We start from the raw sequence: 18727 nt of genomic DNA, 5'->3' as shown, positions 1-18727 counted from the left end.
ATTAAATATTAAAATAAATATAATTACTTACGAGTGAAATGTTACACCCTGGGCTTTATTAGTATTTCTAGAGTTGTGATTGCACTTTCGAAAGGCACATGACGGCATTTTGCCTTTTTTTTTGGATTATAATTAGCGCATTAATTATGAAGGATGACGTCTGTCTGTCACTGCATATAAATGAACACTGATTGCGAATGAGTTTGCTCACTCATTCGAGGATTGACACATTTTATAGCGGTTATACTATGGCAGGGGCGCATCTAACGATTTAAATCTTTGATTCAGCCAGCGTTTGCAGTATATGCGCAAAAATGTGTCTTTTTACGACATCACATTAGAAAGCTCTAAAATTATCAGTGTTTACCTACTATTTAAATCACTCTATGTATACAAAAAAATCTCATCAAAATCCGTCGCATAATTTTAAAGATTTAAACATAGACAGGAAAAGACAGCGAGAATCAATTTTGTTTTATACTATGTAGTGACAACAAATTGTTACGATATACACAGTTTTCACTCGTTAGGAAATAAAAACCGCTATGTCCCTGCGTTTTAAAACTGTAATATTTTCGAAAATATTCATTTAAATTACATGCTGTACAGGGCCGTATTGATCGAAACTGAATGCACAATTTATTTGAGGTACCTAATTGGATAAAGATTAATGCTATATTGCTTAAAATCGCTTCGAAAATAAGTCATTATTTCTCGTAAAAAGTAAACGATAAATATATGTGTATTGTGGGTTATCTTTAAGAGATAGACATATACGATCGCGGACTTATTTGTAGACATTTATGTTTCGTACAATTCTGTAGTACATTATTTTGATCTATCTAGTAGGGTCAACAGCGTTAACAATGTAAGCGCAAAAGAATTATAAATTTACAACATCATATTAGAAACTTTTAACGTATTATATATAAAAACCTTCCTCTCGAATCACTCTATCTATTAAAAGAAGCCGCATCAAAATCCGTTGCGTAGTTTTACAGATTTAGATAAGCGTACAAAGAGACATAGGGAAAGAAAAAGCGACTTTGTTTTATACTATGTAAAGATATTTAAGTTCTTGTAAACTGATTAATACCTTTGCTTCTGTGTGACACAAAACCCTTGTCATTGCTATCCTTAAAGTTTTCAATTGCTACCTTCTCACATTGGACCTATAAATAACAAAAAAACCTCAAATTTGTAAATCTCAAAAAATGGTGGTATTGGTGGTCTTAAGCTTGTGTAATGTTTGATGAAATTGTTAAGTCTGGGACTGCTTTTCCTAGGTTCCTCAGGTTGCACCAATGAGTCATAAGACTTACATTATCCTAAGTTACTTAAGGCGATACTAGACTTTTCTACTTCCTCTCAGAGCTAAGATCAACTCAACCAAATCTTGCCTACCTTCCAATAATCTAAGTAAATTAGATTGACTGCAAAAAATAAATATAAAATCTACGGATGTTTGATCATGTTTCCTAGTATCAGTATCATATAAAGTAGGTGCTAATTGGGGTCTATATAACTGGACTAGTCCTGGTTAATGAACTTGGAACAACCAGGGTGACCAGACACAAGCCTACAGTAACTCTTCAACTGTAAAAATCGTCAAAACTTTACAATGTACTACCCATATAATTATATTCGGCAGTCGAAATCCCTGCAAATCTAAAAAAGTTTGAAATGCTATTTTCCCTCCATTTATAAATTAATAGTATATTTATATGTATATGTATGGAATACTAATTAGTTCTTGATTATGTCTTTACAAATTGACTAGCTGAATCAACGACTTCACTCACAACAAATTACAAAACTTCATAAACTACCACACAAATCGTCACCCACTTTACTACTTCGAGGGGGAAATTATAATAAGTGGCCTTCACCGATACTCGAAACTATCTCAGTCCCAAATTCCATCTACTTCAGTTTATTGTTTTAAGCGTGAAGAGGTAGCTGAGGGTCAGAGTTACTCTCGCATTCATAATGAAAGTACAGCCTATATTTATATTGTAATGTAAGTACATTGTATCTGATTGGTATTGGGATGTAGAGATTAGTTTTCCTAGTTTATTGTTAAGCTATAATATAAATATTCTTATTGACTTCTCTCTCATATTTAAATCCAATTAACTGTTCTCTTACAAATAAAAATCACCAAAGGTTGCAAGTGAAAGATCAGTGTAAGCGATAAGACCGCCTAAACGGACAATTTGTTGATGGTTTTTTGTGTTATCATACATTTATTGATATGGCGTGCAATTCAATATCTGAATAATAATTTATAATAACACACAAGTAGCACACGAACGTTCGAGTTCATTTTACAGATTTTTATAAATTTCGAAACATATAACAGGGATTGTTTTAATTTGATTGTCATTATAAACTGACGATCTATTCGCATGTAAATACATATTATTTACCCAGGGCCGTAGCCAGGATTTGATTTCGGGGGGGTTCGTGCTCTAGAAAAAAAGCAACAGGATTTTTTATATATATATACATAATTTATACAAATTTATTTAAAAGACAACCTACGACATTTTATGTTAAACGGGGGCAAACGAGCAGGAGGCTCACCTGATGGAAAGTGATTACCACCACCCATGGACATCTGCGGGGCTTGCAGGTGCGTTTCCAGCCTTTAAGGAAGGAGTACGCTCCTTTTTTTTAAGGTAAAATCAGTTCGGAAAAATCGTCGCTGAAAACTGGTTCAACAGACTTGTTGTGCAAGGTAGAAATTGTCTTAAAAATCGCGCTACTGTGGATTTTTAAACATCAAGGTGGTGCTGGTAAAACTATGAATTTTGATGAGATGTCCGAAGGTGTAATCTGAATAATTCCTCGGAACATTCGCTAGAAGGTGCAAAGTGATCAAACATCTCTACGCAAAGCCAAAGGAACAAGCAGTACCTGCTTCCATGTGGAGTCGATTTTGCGCCTTGAATAGGCGATGGGCCGACGTGAAATCCTGTCTTGACTTGCTAAGGACATCAAGATTTTTTGAAACCAACTCGGCTTTGCCTTCCAATTGACCGCGGAACTGAACGAGGCTTGAATTATCCACGTCAAGTATTCCGAAACTTCTGAAATCGTAAAGATACGACAAATGGTAATTTTTTTAGCAGTAAACGCCCAAACTTTCCTCTTTTTGGGCTTGAGCTACTAAGTGAACAGGTGAAGGCAGGGTGCCGGTCTACTTCCCCGCCATCAGATATGTTAATAGAGTAATAAAGCAATCATATATGGACTAAGTTTAGCCGGACCCTGTCCGAGAATTTGTATAATGAAGACTCGATTTTTGTTTGTTTCGGTTGTCTTCGGCTGGTGGCCGGTATATGAGGTGTCTACGGCACTATCATCTTCATAGCAATGAATGTTATGATATAAATAAATAAGCAACACCATATAATTATGGTTTTATTACGAATAAAATTAGACACCAGTATGACGCGAGTTGTTATAGTGGACGCGCGTGACTCACTGCGCTCGACTCGTTATCGTGTTTTTGTTTACGCGTTAAGTTATTATAAAAACTAAACTATAACAATCGAAGTAAAAAAAACAGGGTAACTCCTGGCAACAGGAGACCCGTTTTATTATTATGAATTCTACCCCACCGTTCCAAAACTCCCAAATGTCTCAACCATCTACACAACAACTACCGGCACCGAACACTACAAGTTACGCGAATGTGACCTCGTCAACATGTTTCCCCAAGAAAGATCAAGCCATAATATTGGATTCAATTGATGGAATAACACTCAGGGAGTACCTTATTGCATTATCGGCTATTATACCAGCGGTATCTATACGATTTATATCCCGTATATCGAATGCACGAATATGCATATATCTAGACTCAAAAAAAACAGCCGACAAGCTTGTCGAAGAAAAGAAAAAAATTATTATTAATCAAAATATTCTGGAAATAAAACCGTTAATTACAAGAAACAAAAGAGTAGTTTTATCAAACGTTTGCCCCGTCTTACCAAATTATATTATAGAACAAAAATTTGAAGAATTAAAAATTAAGATTATGTCGCCGATAACATTTATGAAAATAGGCGTCACTGATCCAGGATTCTCTCATATATTAAGTTTTAGAAGACAATTATATATTAGTCCAGATGATTACTCACGCCTACCAGAATCATTCCAGTTAACCTATGAAGACACAAACTACTGGATATATGTTTCTACAGATGCCCTTAAATGTTTTACCTGCAACTCAATGGGTCACCTAGCTAAAAGTTGTCCCCAAAATTTATTAAGCTCCCAAGCCTCTCACCAAGTAATTGGAAATCAAATGCCTGAAGAAATTAATCAAATATTTGGTAGAAATGATGATGCAAGATCAGATCACGACCAACCGGTAAATGAACTTATACAACCACTTACAAAAAATCCCAAAGGAATGAAACGGATCCATTCACCAACCATCAGCGATTCTTCAAAACTTGATGAATTAAAACCAAAAGGAGATGATTCTGATATAATGGAACTTGAAACTGATGAAACAAGTAGTAATGTTTCATGTGAGGATGGGAAAACAAAAACAAAGACGAAGAAAAAATTGAAGAAAACAGACCCTAGAACTGAAGAGGAAGTTTGGAAAGACATTGAAGATAGTATGTTAGAGTTAAACAAAGATTCAACATTCCCAATTAATCTAGACCAATTTATTAGTTTATTAGATAATTCTAGAGGAAAACAAAATATAAAAGAACTAGTATATTCATACACAGATAATATCAAAAATTTAATTATAATGTGCAATAAGATTCACGGTAAAATGAACAAAAGTTTAAAAAATAGGTGTTCACGCTTATCGAGGAAGCTTCATGAAATGTCAACATTTCATGAAATTTCCACTGTAACTTCTGACACAGATAATAATAATTAGGTATAAACAGACATATTCATTACATACATACATTTCTACCAACTTTAGTTAGATATTTAATTTAATATTATATTTTTCTAGCATGGATATTTTGCAATGGAATGTTAATGGCTACTTTAGAAGATTAGAAAATATCAAATTATTGATAAGTCGGTTAAGTCCAAGTTGCATTTGTTTACAAGAAACTAACTTTACTTCTGATTTTTGTGCCTCTCTAAAAGGATATGAACATTTTTATAAAAATAGATCTCATAGTAATAGGGCTAGTGGTGGGGTAGTGACATTCATTAAAACACATACGTTACCTGAAGAAATACAAATTAATAGTCCCTTAGAAACAGTAACCATAAAAATTAGATTTCCTTATACTATAACCATCTGCAATGTTTATCTTCCCAATAGTCATCCACTTAATATAAACGAATTAAATTCGCTCATAAATCAACTCCCAACTCCTTTTATAGTTTTAGGTGACTTCAACAGCCATCACTTTTACTGGGGTTCTGATAAATGCGATACGAGAGGTAAAATGATTGCTGAATGGCTTGACGAGAATAGTGATATATTATTATTAAACAATGGTCAACCTACTCATTTTGATAGTAACACTGGCCGTACGAGCAATATAGATCTAACTTTGGCTTCACAAAATATAAGTTCCTATTTTGAATGGAATGCCTTAGATGATTTATATGACAGTGACCATTTTCCAGTTTTAATTAAGTCCTCTATTTCACAAGATATACAAACAAACATTAAAGTACCTAAAAAATGGAAATACGATAAAGCTAATTGGTTAATGTTTAGTGAAGAAGTCAGTCAAAATATTTCCAGATTACCTACTTTAAGTTCTAAATTTGATTACTCTATTAATGATATAGTTGAAAAGTTCACCAAACTAATTCTCGAAGCTGCTAACAAATCAATACCTAAAACATCTGGAGCCTATAGAAAGAACAATTTACCATGGTGGAATAATGAGTGTAAAATTGCAATCAGAGAAACCAAAAAGGCTTTAAAACTATTTAAAAAATATGCCAGAAATGACCCGAATTCAATATATAAAATTGAATATAAGAAAAAAAGAGCTTACTATAGAAGACTTCTCAAAGAAAGTAGAAAGAGATATTGGGAAAATTGGGTGTCATCCATCAACAATAAAACTCCTATTGGGGATATGTGGAAAAAAATACAAAAACTTAATCACCGTAACCTATTCAGATATATTATACTCGAAAAACCTGATGGTACATATACCTCCGACCCATATGAATGTTCCTGTTTATTAGCTAAAACCTTTGCAACCAATTCTAGCTCAACTAATTATGATGATCAATTTTATTCTTATAAAAATAGCCAGGAAATCGAAACGAATTTTGATATTTCCGATAATTCAAATCCAATTAATAAGGAATTATCAATGCACGAACTGTTATTAGTGTTGTCCCAGGTCGGTAATTCCAGCCCAGGACCAGACAACATATCTAACACTATAATCGGTCACTTACCTGACAATGCTCTTGATTATTTACTTAAATTATACAACTATATATGGAAAAAGAAGGTTTTTCCAGATAGCTGGAAAGAAGCCTTAGTTGTCCCAATATTAAAACCTAACAAAATATCAAGCCTAAAAACCAGTTATAGGCCTATATCTCTAACATGTAACCTGTGTAAAATATTAGAGAAAATTGTAAGTAAAAGAATCAGATGGTACATAGAAACAAACAAACATATCTCCCCATTTCAATATGGATTTCGACAATTCCGATCACCAATGGACCATTTAATGAACATAGAAAGTGAAATACTTGATAGTTTCGCTATTGACAATTATACGGTAATTGTAGGTTTGGACATTGAAAAAGCATATGAAATGGTTTGGAAACACAGAGTTTTAAGAATATTGCAAGATATTAATATCAAAGGAAATGCGTTAGCATTCGTCAGAAACTTTCTTTCAGGAAGAGCAATTAAAGTAATAGTCAATGATACAAATTCAAATTCTGTACCTACTGAAAACGGTCTTCCTCAAGGTTCGGTACTCAGTGTTATATTGTTTTTACTTGCAATAAACGAAGTCTTATTTCAAATGGAAAAACCAGTTAAAGGATTTTTGTTCGCTGATGATCTTACTTTAGTATGTTCCGGTAGATCGTTAAAACCTACGTTAAAATTAATTCAAAATACTCTTACTAATCTCGAAGAATGGTCCAAAAAAACTGGATTTAAATTTTCAAAAACCAAAACAGAATTTATGATATTATCAAAAAAGAAAATGAAGAATAGAAACGTACATTTAGAATTAAATAATGACATTATCAAAGAAGTTAATCATTTAAAAATTTTAGGCTTGACATTTGATAAAAAAATGACTTGGAATACACATATAAATAAACTAAAATCTGAATGCTACAAACGTTTAAATATAATAAAAGTTTTATCGTCCACAACTTGGGGGTCTGATAGAAAATGTTTAATTGATACCTATCACGCATTAATAAGACAAAAACTAGATTATGGCTCTGTTATATATGATTCTGCAAAAAGTCGTACGTTGAAGTCCTTGGAATGCATTGTAAATACATCTGTTAGACTTAGTATTGGTGCTTTTAAGACAAGCCCCATCAAAAGTATCTTAGCTGAAGCAGGAGAAATGCCCTTAGCTTTTAGAAGAAAAGAACTTGTTATTCTGTATTCTGTCAATATTCTATCCCAACCTGAAAACCCAATCTTTACCTATTACACTAAAGTAACGTCTTCTGATGCGGAATATGAATTCCAACCTAATTTACCACAACCTCTAAGAATAAGAATAGCCAAATATTTAACAGAAATAAAACTTGAGATCCCACCAATTTCAACAAAGAATTTACTTAGCATTGGGCCATGGGATAATCTTAATTTTCCTATTAATTTAGAAATAGCCTTCAATTTGAAAAATAATACTCCCCAATATGTATATAAAAACTTATATTACGAAATCAACAATAAATATAAAGACTATAAAGTTTTCTATACGGATGGCTCAGTTACAAATGGAAGATCAGGATGTGCAATTGTATCTGATGATATTTGTTATCGATATCGACTTTGGGATTTTTATTCGATTTTTAGTTGTGAAGCAACCGCTATATTAAAAGCATTAGAATTCATTCACAAAGAGTCCAATTCAAAGAAATTTATAATTTATTCCGACTCGAAATCATGTCTGATGGCATTACAAAATAGCAATAAAAATAATCCACTTATTACAGAAATAAAACAGAAAATGATTGATCTTCTAAAAGATAATTACATATTCGAAATTATATGGATTCCAAGTCATCAAGGAATAATTGGCAACGAAAAAGCTGATAGCGAAGCTAGAAAAGCAACCAATGAAATAGAAGTTTGTAATACTATCAAATCTAGTCCACATGAAATCAAAAAATACATCAAATATAAAATAAAAACAGCTTGGGATCAATACTGGAAGTTAGGTAATACATCTAATTTAAACGATATAAGAAATTCAATTTTTGACAAAGCTCCTACTTCATTTAGCTGTCGCAGAGATCAGGTAATAATTACTAGACTACGCATTGGTCACACAAATATGACTCACATCCACTTAATAACAAAAACCAATAAAAATAAATGTAAATGTGGACTTGACCTTACAATTTCCCATCTATTAGTCGAATGTATGTCTTATAATAATGAAAAAAGAATATGTAATGTAGCTAAAACGTTAAAAGACTGTTTAAATCAAGTAGGTTATTCCGAAACCCTAAAATTTTTGAAATTAATTAATGTTTATAATATGATATAAGAATTGTTATGTAACTGTGGTCGCTAATGACCTTAGATGTTAAAAAGCGACCTAAAATAAATAAATTAAAAAAAAAAAAAAAAAAAAAAAAAAAAAATTAGACACATTTAAAAAGACATTACATGTCATTAATTTACTTTTAAATATTATATGTCATTCACCCCCTCTCTTAAGACAATACGTAATCGTTTAAATAGCTCGGCATTCTTCGCGGTCGTGTTGAACGACGTTCTTTAAATAACGAACTCGTGGAAGGAAGTTCATAAGATTGATTATATTCAATAGATTCTTGATTAGGAATAGGATTTTCATCTTGAATATTTTCAGAATTTTGCATTTCATTATTTTCATTACAATTTTCTGAATTTTCTGGTAGTGGAGCTAATTGTCTGTTAGAGATTGTAGTTTCTCTTCCATCTGGCAATCTGACATACGAATATTGCGGATTGGGCTGGAGTAACTCTACCTCTTCAACTATAGGATCGTACTTGGTAGCTCTCACGTTCTTTTTCATTAAAACAGGTCCTGAATTTAACATCCAAGAAGGAAATGATTCGCCGTTTGAAGTTCTTCGGGCATGGTTGAACATTCTTTCGTGAGGAGTTACATTAGTACTAGTACATAAAAGTGACCTGATGGAGTGTAAAGCCACTGGTAAAGCTTTTTCGCAATCTGATATCTCCATATCTTTAGATCGGAGGTATAATTGTATGTTTCTCCAAAGAGTTCCATTAAGTCTTTCAACTTGTCCATTCCCCTGGGGATTATATGGAGTTGTTCGACTGCAAGCTATCCCAAGAGAGTAAAAAAATTGCTTCAATTGTTCAGACATAAATGTCGCTCCTCTGTCTGAGTGTACATAAAGCGGAGTGCCAAACATAAAGAAAAGATCCTTCAAACATTTAATTACAGTCATTGCAGTCATATCTTTGCAGGGATAAGCGAATGGAAATCGGCTGTATTCATCAATAATCGTTAACGTGTATTTATTTTCCGTGTTAGATGGTAAGGGTCCCTTAAAATCTATGTTCAATCGTTCGAATGGAGAAGTAGCTTTTATGAGTTGATAATTATTTTTATTAAAACGAGGCTTGATTTCAGCACACACTCTGCAGGAAGTAGTTATAAGTTTAATGTCATTGATAGAGTATGGAAGGTTTTTCGTCCTTACCCAGTGTGCTAATCTTGTGACACCAGGGTGACAAAGAAGTTCGTGAATTTCTTTCAACTTACTATTATTAAAATTAATATGAGCACATACTCTTGATAGAGCGTCAGCCACTGTATTATCCTTACCAGGTCGATAAATAATTTCAAATTTAAAACTGGAAAGTTCAAGCCTCCATCTTTCAATTTTCTCATTTTTTATTTTGCTTGAATGTTTTTGATTGAACATGAATACTACAGACTGTTGATCAGTTAAAAGCAAGAAATGTCTACCCATTAAATAGTGCCGGCATTTACGCAGAGATTCAGCAATTGCACTTGCCTCCTTTTCTATAGAAGAATGTTTGCACTCAGGCTCAGTTAAAGTTCGTGAAAAAAATGCAACTGGACGACCGTTTTGAGAGAGTGTAGAAGCAATGGCAAATTCAGATGCATCTGTTTCTACCATAATGTTGCATTTTCGTCGACCACTACCAAAGTAGATTTACAAACATCTGTCTTTAAAGAGTTAAAACATGTAACAGCCTCCTGGTTTAAAGGAAAATGCTTAATACCAATAAGTGGTCTGATCTTCTGAGAAAAATTTTGGATCCACTTGGAATAGTGAGCAAATAAACCTAAAGTCCTTTTTAAGGTTGGTAAATCCGTAGGAATTGGAAGATCCAATAGTGGTTTAAGACGGTCATTGTCAGGTTTTATCGTATTATTGTATATTGAGTATCCTAAAAGATTTATAGAGTCGCTTCCAAAGACACATTTACTTTCGTTTAGAGTTAATTTGTATTTCTTAACTGCATTCATAAATTCATTGAGTTTTCTATCGTGGTCATCTTTACTCTTACCACAAACAGTGACATCATCTAAATATGCGAACGTTCCTGCTAATTTTTCTGTATCGATAATGTATTGTAATGTTCGGCCGCGACACCGTTTGTTACCCCAAAAGGTATTCTTGTAAATTGATAAAGTTTACCACATGCTTCGAATGCTGTATATTGTCGTTCGGATGACAAAATTGGTACCTGGTGATAAGCGCTTTTTAGATCGATTTGGCTAAAATAATTAAATTTTGCAACTTTTTCAATTATAGACTCGAAGCTAGGTAGAGGAAATGCATCTAGTTCTGTAAATCTGTTTATGGTAAGCGAATAGTCAATAACAAGCCGCTTTCGGTGTGTACCACCTCCTGTCACTAATACTTGTGCTTGCCATGGAGATACGCTGGGCTCAATGACGCCTTCTTCTAGTAATTTAGATATTTCATTATTTATAAATTGTAAATCGTCTTCAGAGTAACGTTTAGATTTTATAGCTATTGGTCTAATATTAGGAGATAAATTACTAAATAAAGTTGCAGGAGGAACTGATGCTTCTGTAATATTGCAGACTTTCAGGGGTCCTTGGTTACCTCCAAACTGAAATTCAAGCACTGAATGATTTTGTAATAAGTCATGCCCTATAATAAGGTCTGCGCAAAGATTGTTTACAATTAAGAGGGGCTGACTTTTATAGATATGTTGCCCTATTTTGATTGTCGCTACACAGGAACCTTCCACAAAAGATATGTGATTAAGTGAGGCTAAAGTTATGGCCTGCTTACATGGCTTCCTTTTCAGATGTATTGTTTACGCTAAAGAACCGCTTACGAAACTTACGAAACTTACGGAACTACCAGTATCAATAAGTGCATCAGCTTTGTAATCGTTAATTGTTACTGATACCGTAGCTCTTTTTAAGCTAGAAGGTGAGGCCGCAGAAATCGTAGCAACTTCCACCGAATCACCACGCAATCGGTGCATCTTCTTTTACAACATAGTTAAGTGTTTCTTTATTACTACGGCAGACATTAGCGAAATGACCTGTTTTGGAGCAAAGTTGGCAGGTGGCGTTACGAGCAGGACACTTAAATCGTCGATGAATCCTTCCACCACAAAAGAAGCACTGCTTCTTTCTTGAATAATTTGCTATAGCTAAGTTTTGTTGAATTGGCGTTTCTTGTTCCTGCTTAGAAAGAGCATTTAGATTAAAAGAATTATTATTAATATAGCCTCGAGAATTTCGTTCGGCTGTTTCTAAAGCAATCGCTTGATTTAGGGCTTCATCTAAACTTAAGGTAGTGTTTTCTAAGAGTCTCTGTCGTATTGTTTGGGATGTGATCCCAGCAACAAACGCGTCACGAATATATTCATTCTTATATTCTTCAGGAATCGCGGCTTTAAAATTGCAATCATGTGCTAATAATTTCAGTGCGTGTACGTATTCTGTAATAGTTTCATCCTGTTTTTGTTTTCGAGCAACTAAAGTATATCGAGCAAAAATTTCATTTTTAGGCTTTAAATATATGTGATCTAATAATGATAAGGCATGCTCGTAGGATTTATAATCACGTATATAGGAGTACACGGTAGGAGATAGATGATTTATTAATAATTTGAGTTTCATTTCATCAGTTTCGTAACAAGCTTCTTTTGAGATAAAGTTTATGAACGTATACCTCCAGTGTGACCATCGCAAATCTGCAGATGCCGTATCAGGTTCGACATTAAAAGTTTCAGGACGAAGATATCTTGACATGGTTGATATATAAGATGGCATAGAATATTCTTCTGACATTGATATTAATTATTCGTAATAAATTGATATAAATAAATAAGCAACACCATAGAATTATGGTTTTATTACGAATAAAATTAGACACATTTAAAAAGACATTACATGTCATTAATTTACTTTTAAATATTATATGTCATGTTACAGTAGTCTTTGATATGTAGAAGAATCAGAGTGGGTGATAGACCGCAACCTTGTGGAACACCAGCATTAACGAATTTTAAATCATAGCATTCCCAATGTGTAACGAATTTAATGCTCCGATCTGCCAAAAAGCTTAATTTCCCGGAAACCCGTAGAAATTATGCGCTAATGCCTCCTCTTTGCTCTCAACTGCTTCCGCCTATCTATGAGTAAGGTAATCTACAAGATCATCGGCTGAAGGTCCCCGACGAAAACGAGAACAAGGAGGTGATGGTTATAGGCCTATAATTAATTGGACGGGTCTGGGCGGTTGCCCTTTTCAAGGATCGGATGCACCAAAGCAGTCTTCCAGGAGTTACTCAATAAAACATACAGGGTTATTGGTAATTCGACGCATTCTCGTTAGGAAGTGATAGGGGTGATAATATTTTCAATATTTTTAACCCACATATGCATCATGCAAAAGTGAATCGTTTTTAGTTATCACGTTTTTTAGTTTTTTTCAAAATTTGTCAAAAATGCAACTTAAAATATTTATTTCAAAAAAGTATCAATTAAAATCTACTTTTGTCTTCTGATTTTTAAAAAAAATTAAACACTGGAATTTTTTCAATATTTAAACAATAATTATCGATCCAAATTTAAAAATGCGGGACGGAAAACGATTTTATTTTAATTTGTTTTTTCCTCAAAAATGCCTTAAACACAAAAAACTAAAAAAACATAACCGTTTCCTTAGCTTTCCGAAAATATTTAAAAACTAGGAATTTTGAACCCCAAAACCCCCGCTGCCTACGGCCATGCATTTACCTATTTTATATAGCCATAGCGCCACTCTCTACGTGGTGAGTAGGTTACTGTTTTCCGTTCTCTTCAAATTAATTCTTTGTTAAATCATAACAATTCAGTTATTTGCACGTATGGCTGGACCTCTTCAAAATGAGACCATACCTAACCGATTTTTATGTGCTGCTGTCGTCCCATTATCGTAGTAATGATATATAAGATATAATAACATATACATAAAACTTTCAGATACCAACAAATCTCTGAAATGGAGGTAGTTGTTTATCTGTTATAGTTTAATAGCATTGGCTTTGAAAGAACTAGGACCGACTATTTTCTTTACTACATCGGCAAATTAAATTCTACCCCAAAAATATGCAATACATAAACATTTTTCATAGCTTCAGATCGAAACATAAATCTTTCAGGTCGTTTTTGTGCGAAAAAGAACAAACAAATCAAATGTCTTTACATGTTATGATGAAAACTGCAAGATTGCTTATCAATTTTACGCCGTCACGTAAAAGCGATAAGAACGGCCGAAGTGGGAAGTAAGAAAATTGATAAAATAGCGATAATATGTCACCTTGCTATACACAAGTGAATTAATAAAACAAAACAGATAAACATTGACCCAATAAAACGGCTTGTACTGCGTAGCACAATTATAAATAGATAATTCTTTCCTGTTGTGATATTATTTATTTTCAGTTCACCAAACTTTTATCTTAGCCTCTGACTAAATATACAATATTAAACAAATTTATGTTTAGGAATTTGGTAATACATATTCCACAACATGATTGTTTATATAATAACAAAAAAAACGAAAGTGAATCAAACCAAGGAATCAGTCGGTGAATATGGGCAATTTAAGCATCTGACAGATATATGTAGAATTCCTCAGGATGTTCTAATGCACACTAAATTAAATTCACTGCATTTCAAAGTCTACATAGATAAAAATTCACAGCTTTTTATTGCATTTAATAAATATTAATTAATGTATTGGCTATATTGAGTGAAAATATAGGGTCTATATATGTATTAAAACAAAAATTGTGTTACTTTTAAACGTCTATTAAATTAATATTCGAAACATCACAATATTTTATCCTAAAACTTGATTTATATAACAAGTACAATCATTACCTAAACATTAATTTCGTAACTAAGTAAATGCAATGTGTTCATGACAACAGCTTAAGTTATTGTGCTCTGCTTTCTTTAATGTTGTGAATTATTGTACAAAGGCACTGACAACAATTGAACGCAAGAGTATTACATTAGTCTCATCTTAGTAATCAAAATTATTTAATTTATACAAATTTAATAGAAAATAATTTTGCACTAATAAAAACTTAACACCCAACATCGGTTTGGTTAGACATCATGAAAAACATTATTACAATAAGTGACTTACAGTTGTAGAATCTTTAAAACACACGCAGTACCAAACACTAAAATATTTTTTTTACCGTTAATATGTAAGTTGTCTAAATCTATTGTATAAAAGTGCATTGTTTATCATCAATTCAATTTTTTAATTTGTGTCAGACATTAAAATTTGTATGACTATATCTAATTTGTACCATTCAATGTATTTAACTATACAAATATATATTGTCAAAAATGAGCAATATGAAAGAACTCGAATATTAGGATCCAAATTATTGACGTTGAAACTCTCATTGTAAGTTCACACAGTTTGAATTTAGATGATTTCCATATAATTCTTAATATGCGGATGACAAAATATAAAACCAAAGCAGATAAGATTCAAGGAGTAATTGATTTAGATTATTTCTATTTGAGTCTGTCCAGGCGGTTTAAATTGCTTTCGATTCAATGTTTCATTAACTAAAATCAACTTGTGTGAACTAACATCTATTCCATATTCATTCTATACAATTAAAAACATATAACTTTTTAAAATAATTGACAAACATGCAGAATAATATAGGCCATTGCCATAAACTTAGCTAATCAATAAACATCACTTCTACAATAAAAGGAACATCATTTAAATGGAAAGTTTTAAGGGAAAGAAAAACTCATGCCTTTTAAAATAACTAAACCACTGGTTACTAGTGTTTAAAAATCTAAATACTAAATTACTTTAAAACACTCAACTGCCTGATGCAAACAAAATAATACAAACTTTGCATCTCACATATCGAGATCGAATATAAGATCATTTTTAAATTTAATCTCTAAATATTTTCCTTTATTTAATCTGTCTGGATTATAGAGATCTGTGTTATGTTTAATAGTACTACAAGTAACTTTTTCAGTATCTTGTGTATTTTTGTCCATTTTTGTACTGTGTGGGTTAGGTGCTGATTTCCATATCTCAGGTTGATTCTCTTTTGTATTACCATTTCTATCAATTATGTTTAAAATGGATGAATCTTTGTTAATATTAGACTCATCATTTTTATTTGCATTCTCATCCGTATTGCTGTCGTACTGATCACAGTCGGACATCATATACTTGCACTCCTCTGCATCCGAAGTGTCTACAACTCCACTGTCGTGTCTCTGTTTAAGGACTGATTTCAGCCTGGATCGAGATGCCTGCAAAATATGAAGTTTATTATTTACTATGTGCTTATAATGAGTAATGTGACAATAAACAATGATTTAAAGGATTAATTGTATTTTAAAAGTTAAAGAAATACAAATACCTGATGTGCATTTACAGCGTCATCTTCAGCTTCACTTTCACTTCTACGCCTTTCCAAATTACGTTTTTTACTCTTCTTACGTTGATTTTTTCTCTTTTGGCCTTCAATTGATGAATTGTATCTGAAAAAACAAATAATAAATATAACATTTTGTTTAAGGAAATGTATTATTGGTGAAATAAATAAATATTTATACATTATTATCTAAATTTAAAAAAAATGTTACTTACCTGTAAAACTGCCTTGCTATGACATCACTAAATCTTACAGTTTTTTTCAAACTAGATTCTTCTGGAATATAGTCAGAGCTAATGTAGTCCATTGATGATGCAACATCTCCACAGCTTGATTCAGAAAAACTTCTCATCATTGACATTGGCTTTCGTAAAATACTCTTGGCTCCATTTTCTAAAGTTCCATTATCTGTCCATACTATATCCTTCTCATTTTCATCTTCATTATCAGCGTTATGAGATGTTGAAGATACAACAATGTTAGTTTCACTTCCTAAATTAGTAACTTCAACAACAGGACTTGGCGCAACTCCTTCCAAAGATTTAATATTATCCTCAGTTGTTTCATGTTTTGATGGTTTCTTAACTTTAGACACATCAAAATATTCTGTTTTCAAATTGTCTTCCTTTAATCCTATTTGGAATTTTTCTGGAATTTCACCACCACCACCACCTGTTTCTAGTTGTAAAATAACATTATTATCCCAGGCCTCACCTACTGCATTTTCAAAATTAATATCATGATCAAACACGATGAGGGCTGCATAATGTATAGGTACAAATCCTGAGCCAATTGAAGTAAATTTAATATATACTTTGTTTTCAACATTTTTAACCTGAACAGAATCCGTTTCTGTATTTTTAACATGAAAGGTGAAAGCTACAATGTCATCTAGTGCATTATAAGTATATGATGGGAATGTATACCCAATATTAGAAAGTAAAAATTCGTCATCAACTATAGGTGACATTTCCTTTTCCTGTGTAGCAGATAATTCTGGCTTATCGCTAGTTACCTTTATTTCTTCTACAAGATTATTTTTTCTAGAAGATTCTTCTTCACTATTTGAATTTTCTTCACTCTCTACACCACTGTCGCTCTTCTGACAAGTTATTTTATTGGAAGATAAACTTCGTCTAATCACTGGCAGTGACACAATTAACATGTGCTTGGATTTATCAAATGTTGCATTTCCACTTTCATCATTAACAGAGTAAGGGAGATCAAGGTTAAGTTTATACTTAGCAGGTTTCTCTGATATCAGCGTGAGGCTTCTTTCCCGAACATCTAATACACAGTCCTTAGTTGATGACAGAAGTGGTAAATTAATTTCTATAGTTAAATTACTTGGAATTGCAGAATACTGCTTACTGTCCTTGTGATAAGTAAAGTCTTGAAAATCTACATTTTGCTGTTGTTTAATGACATATTTAGGTACTGTATAGCCTTTATCAGATGAAAAAGTAAATTCTTTTTTACTATTCTTGGCTTTTTTCCTATGCTGTTCTTCTTTTGTGACATTTTCTTGTAGGTGCTCTTTATTTTCTGGATATATGTGTTGTGGGTACAGTTTTTCTATGATTTCCGGTGAAAATTCTTGATTTTCTTCATCCGTTAGAGGTTTGAAGTTTGGATCTTCTTTTCTTATAACAGCCGGTACAGTCATACCTTTATAGCTCGCCTTAGGAAAACGACGATTGTTACTATCGAAATGAATACCGTAGGTTTTCTGCAGACCATCAAAAGCAGTATTGTTTACTAGCTCACGGAATCGCTTGTTAACCTCGGCCATGCGCAATGTATCAGGATGAAATACTACATCGTAAATAACACAGCGTTCTCTTTTTTGATTAAAATCTTCTCTTGGTGGAATTATTGTATACGGAAGTTGCCAGTTCATTCCTCTTTGGCCGTTTCGTTCTTGTACGGTACAAGACGGCTTGCCAACATTCTCGTTGCTGCATATATTGATAAAAGCTTTTCTATCTCCGGCTACACTTGTTTTAATGACATAACCACCCTTTGGATTAATAAATGTTACGTCGTAACCACGTTCCTTCTCTAGCTGGGTCATTTCTTTTTGATAGATTGCTTGATTCGCCGGGTCACGTACTTCATCACAGTACTCGGATAGTAGATCTCGAAACTTCTTATTTTTCATTGCATCTTGTATCGCCTCTAAGTCGGCTCTAGTAAGAGATGATTCTTCATCACGAGGTTTTACTCCCGTTGCCATTTTGTCTTCCCAGCAATATTTTCTCTTTCTAGCAATTTATAAATAAACACATTTAATACGCATAAACACGATAATTTTCAGCTGACGACCACAGAGTTCGCATAAGAGTAGGACGTAGGTATTCAAAAGATTTTTTTGTGCCGCAACTTGATTGGTCGATTCTTGGTTATTTTCCAGTTGTCATTTGTCAATGTTTACAATACAGATAATCTATATAATCAAAATAAATTTTCCATACAATGTGAGGTAAATTAATGCTAATTAAAAATAAACCACTACTATAAAACTGTCAAAAAATACATATTTACTATTTTACAGTACGATATAAATTACATGTATTTTTACATTAAAAATAT

General features: G+C 32.7%; 1 protein-coding gene across 1 annotated transcript; it reads right to left on the bottom strand.

The window, feature by feature from the left end:
• Positions 1–14492: 14492 nt before the first annotated feature.
• On the bottom strand, positions 14493–18533 carry LOC124533469 (protein kintoun). Its single transcript, XM_047108762.1, has 3 exons — positions 16351–18533; positions 16121–16241; positions 14493–16010 (listed from the first exon to the last, which is right to left on the bottom strand). The coding sequence occupies exons 1-3, from the start codon at positions 18369–18371 to the stop codon at positions 15603–15605; spliced, it is 2550 nt and encodes an 849-aa protein (XP_046964718.1). The 5' UTR covers positions 18372–18533; the 3' UTR covers positions 14493–15602.
• Between the last annotated feature and the right edge of the window lie 194 nt (positions 18534–18727).

Source organism: Vanessa cardui, chromosome 11 (genome assembly GCF_905220365.1).
Source record: "Vanessa cardui chromosome 11, ilVanCard2.1, whole genome shotgun sequence".
Classification (NCBI taxonomy): Eukaryota; Metazoa; Arthropoda; class Insecta; order Lepidoptera; family Nymphalidae; genus Vanessa; species Vanessa cardui.
Note: the sequence above shows the minus strand (reverse complement) of the source record. Positions and strands in the feature narration are given on the sequence as shown.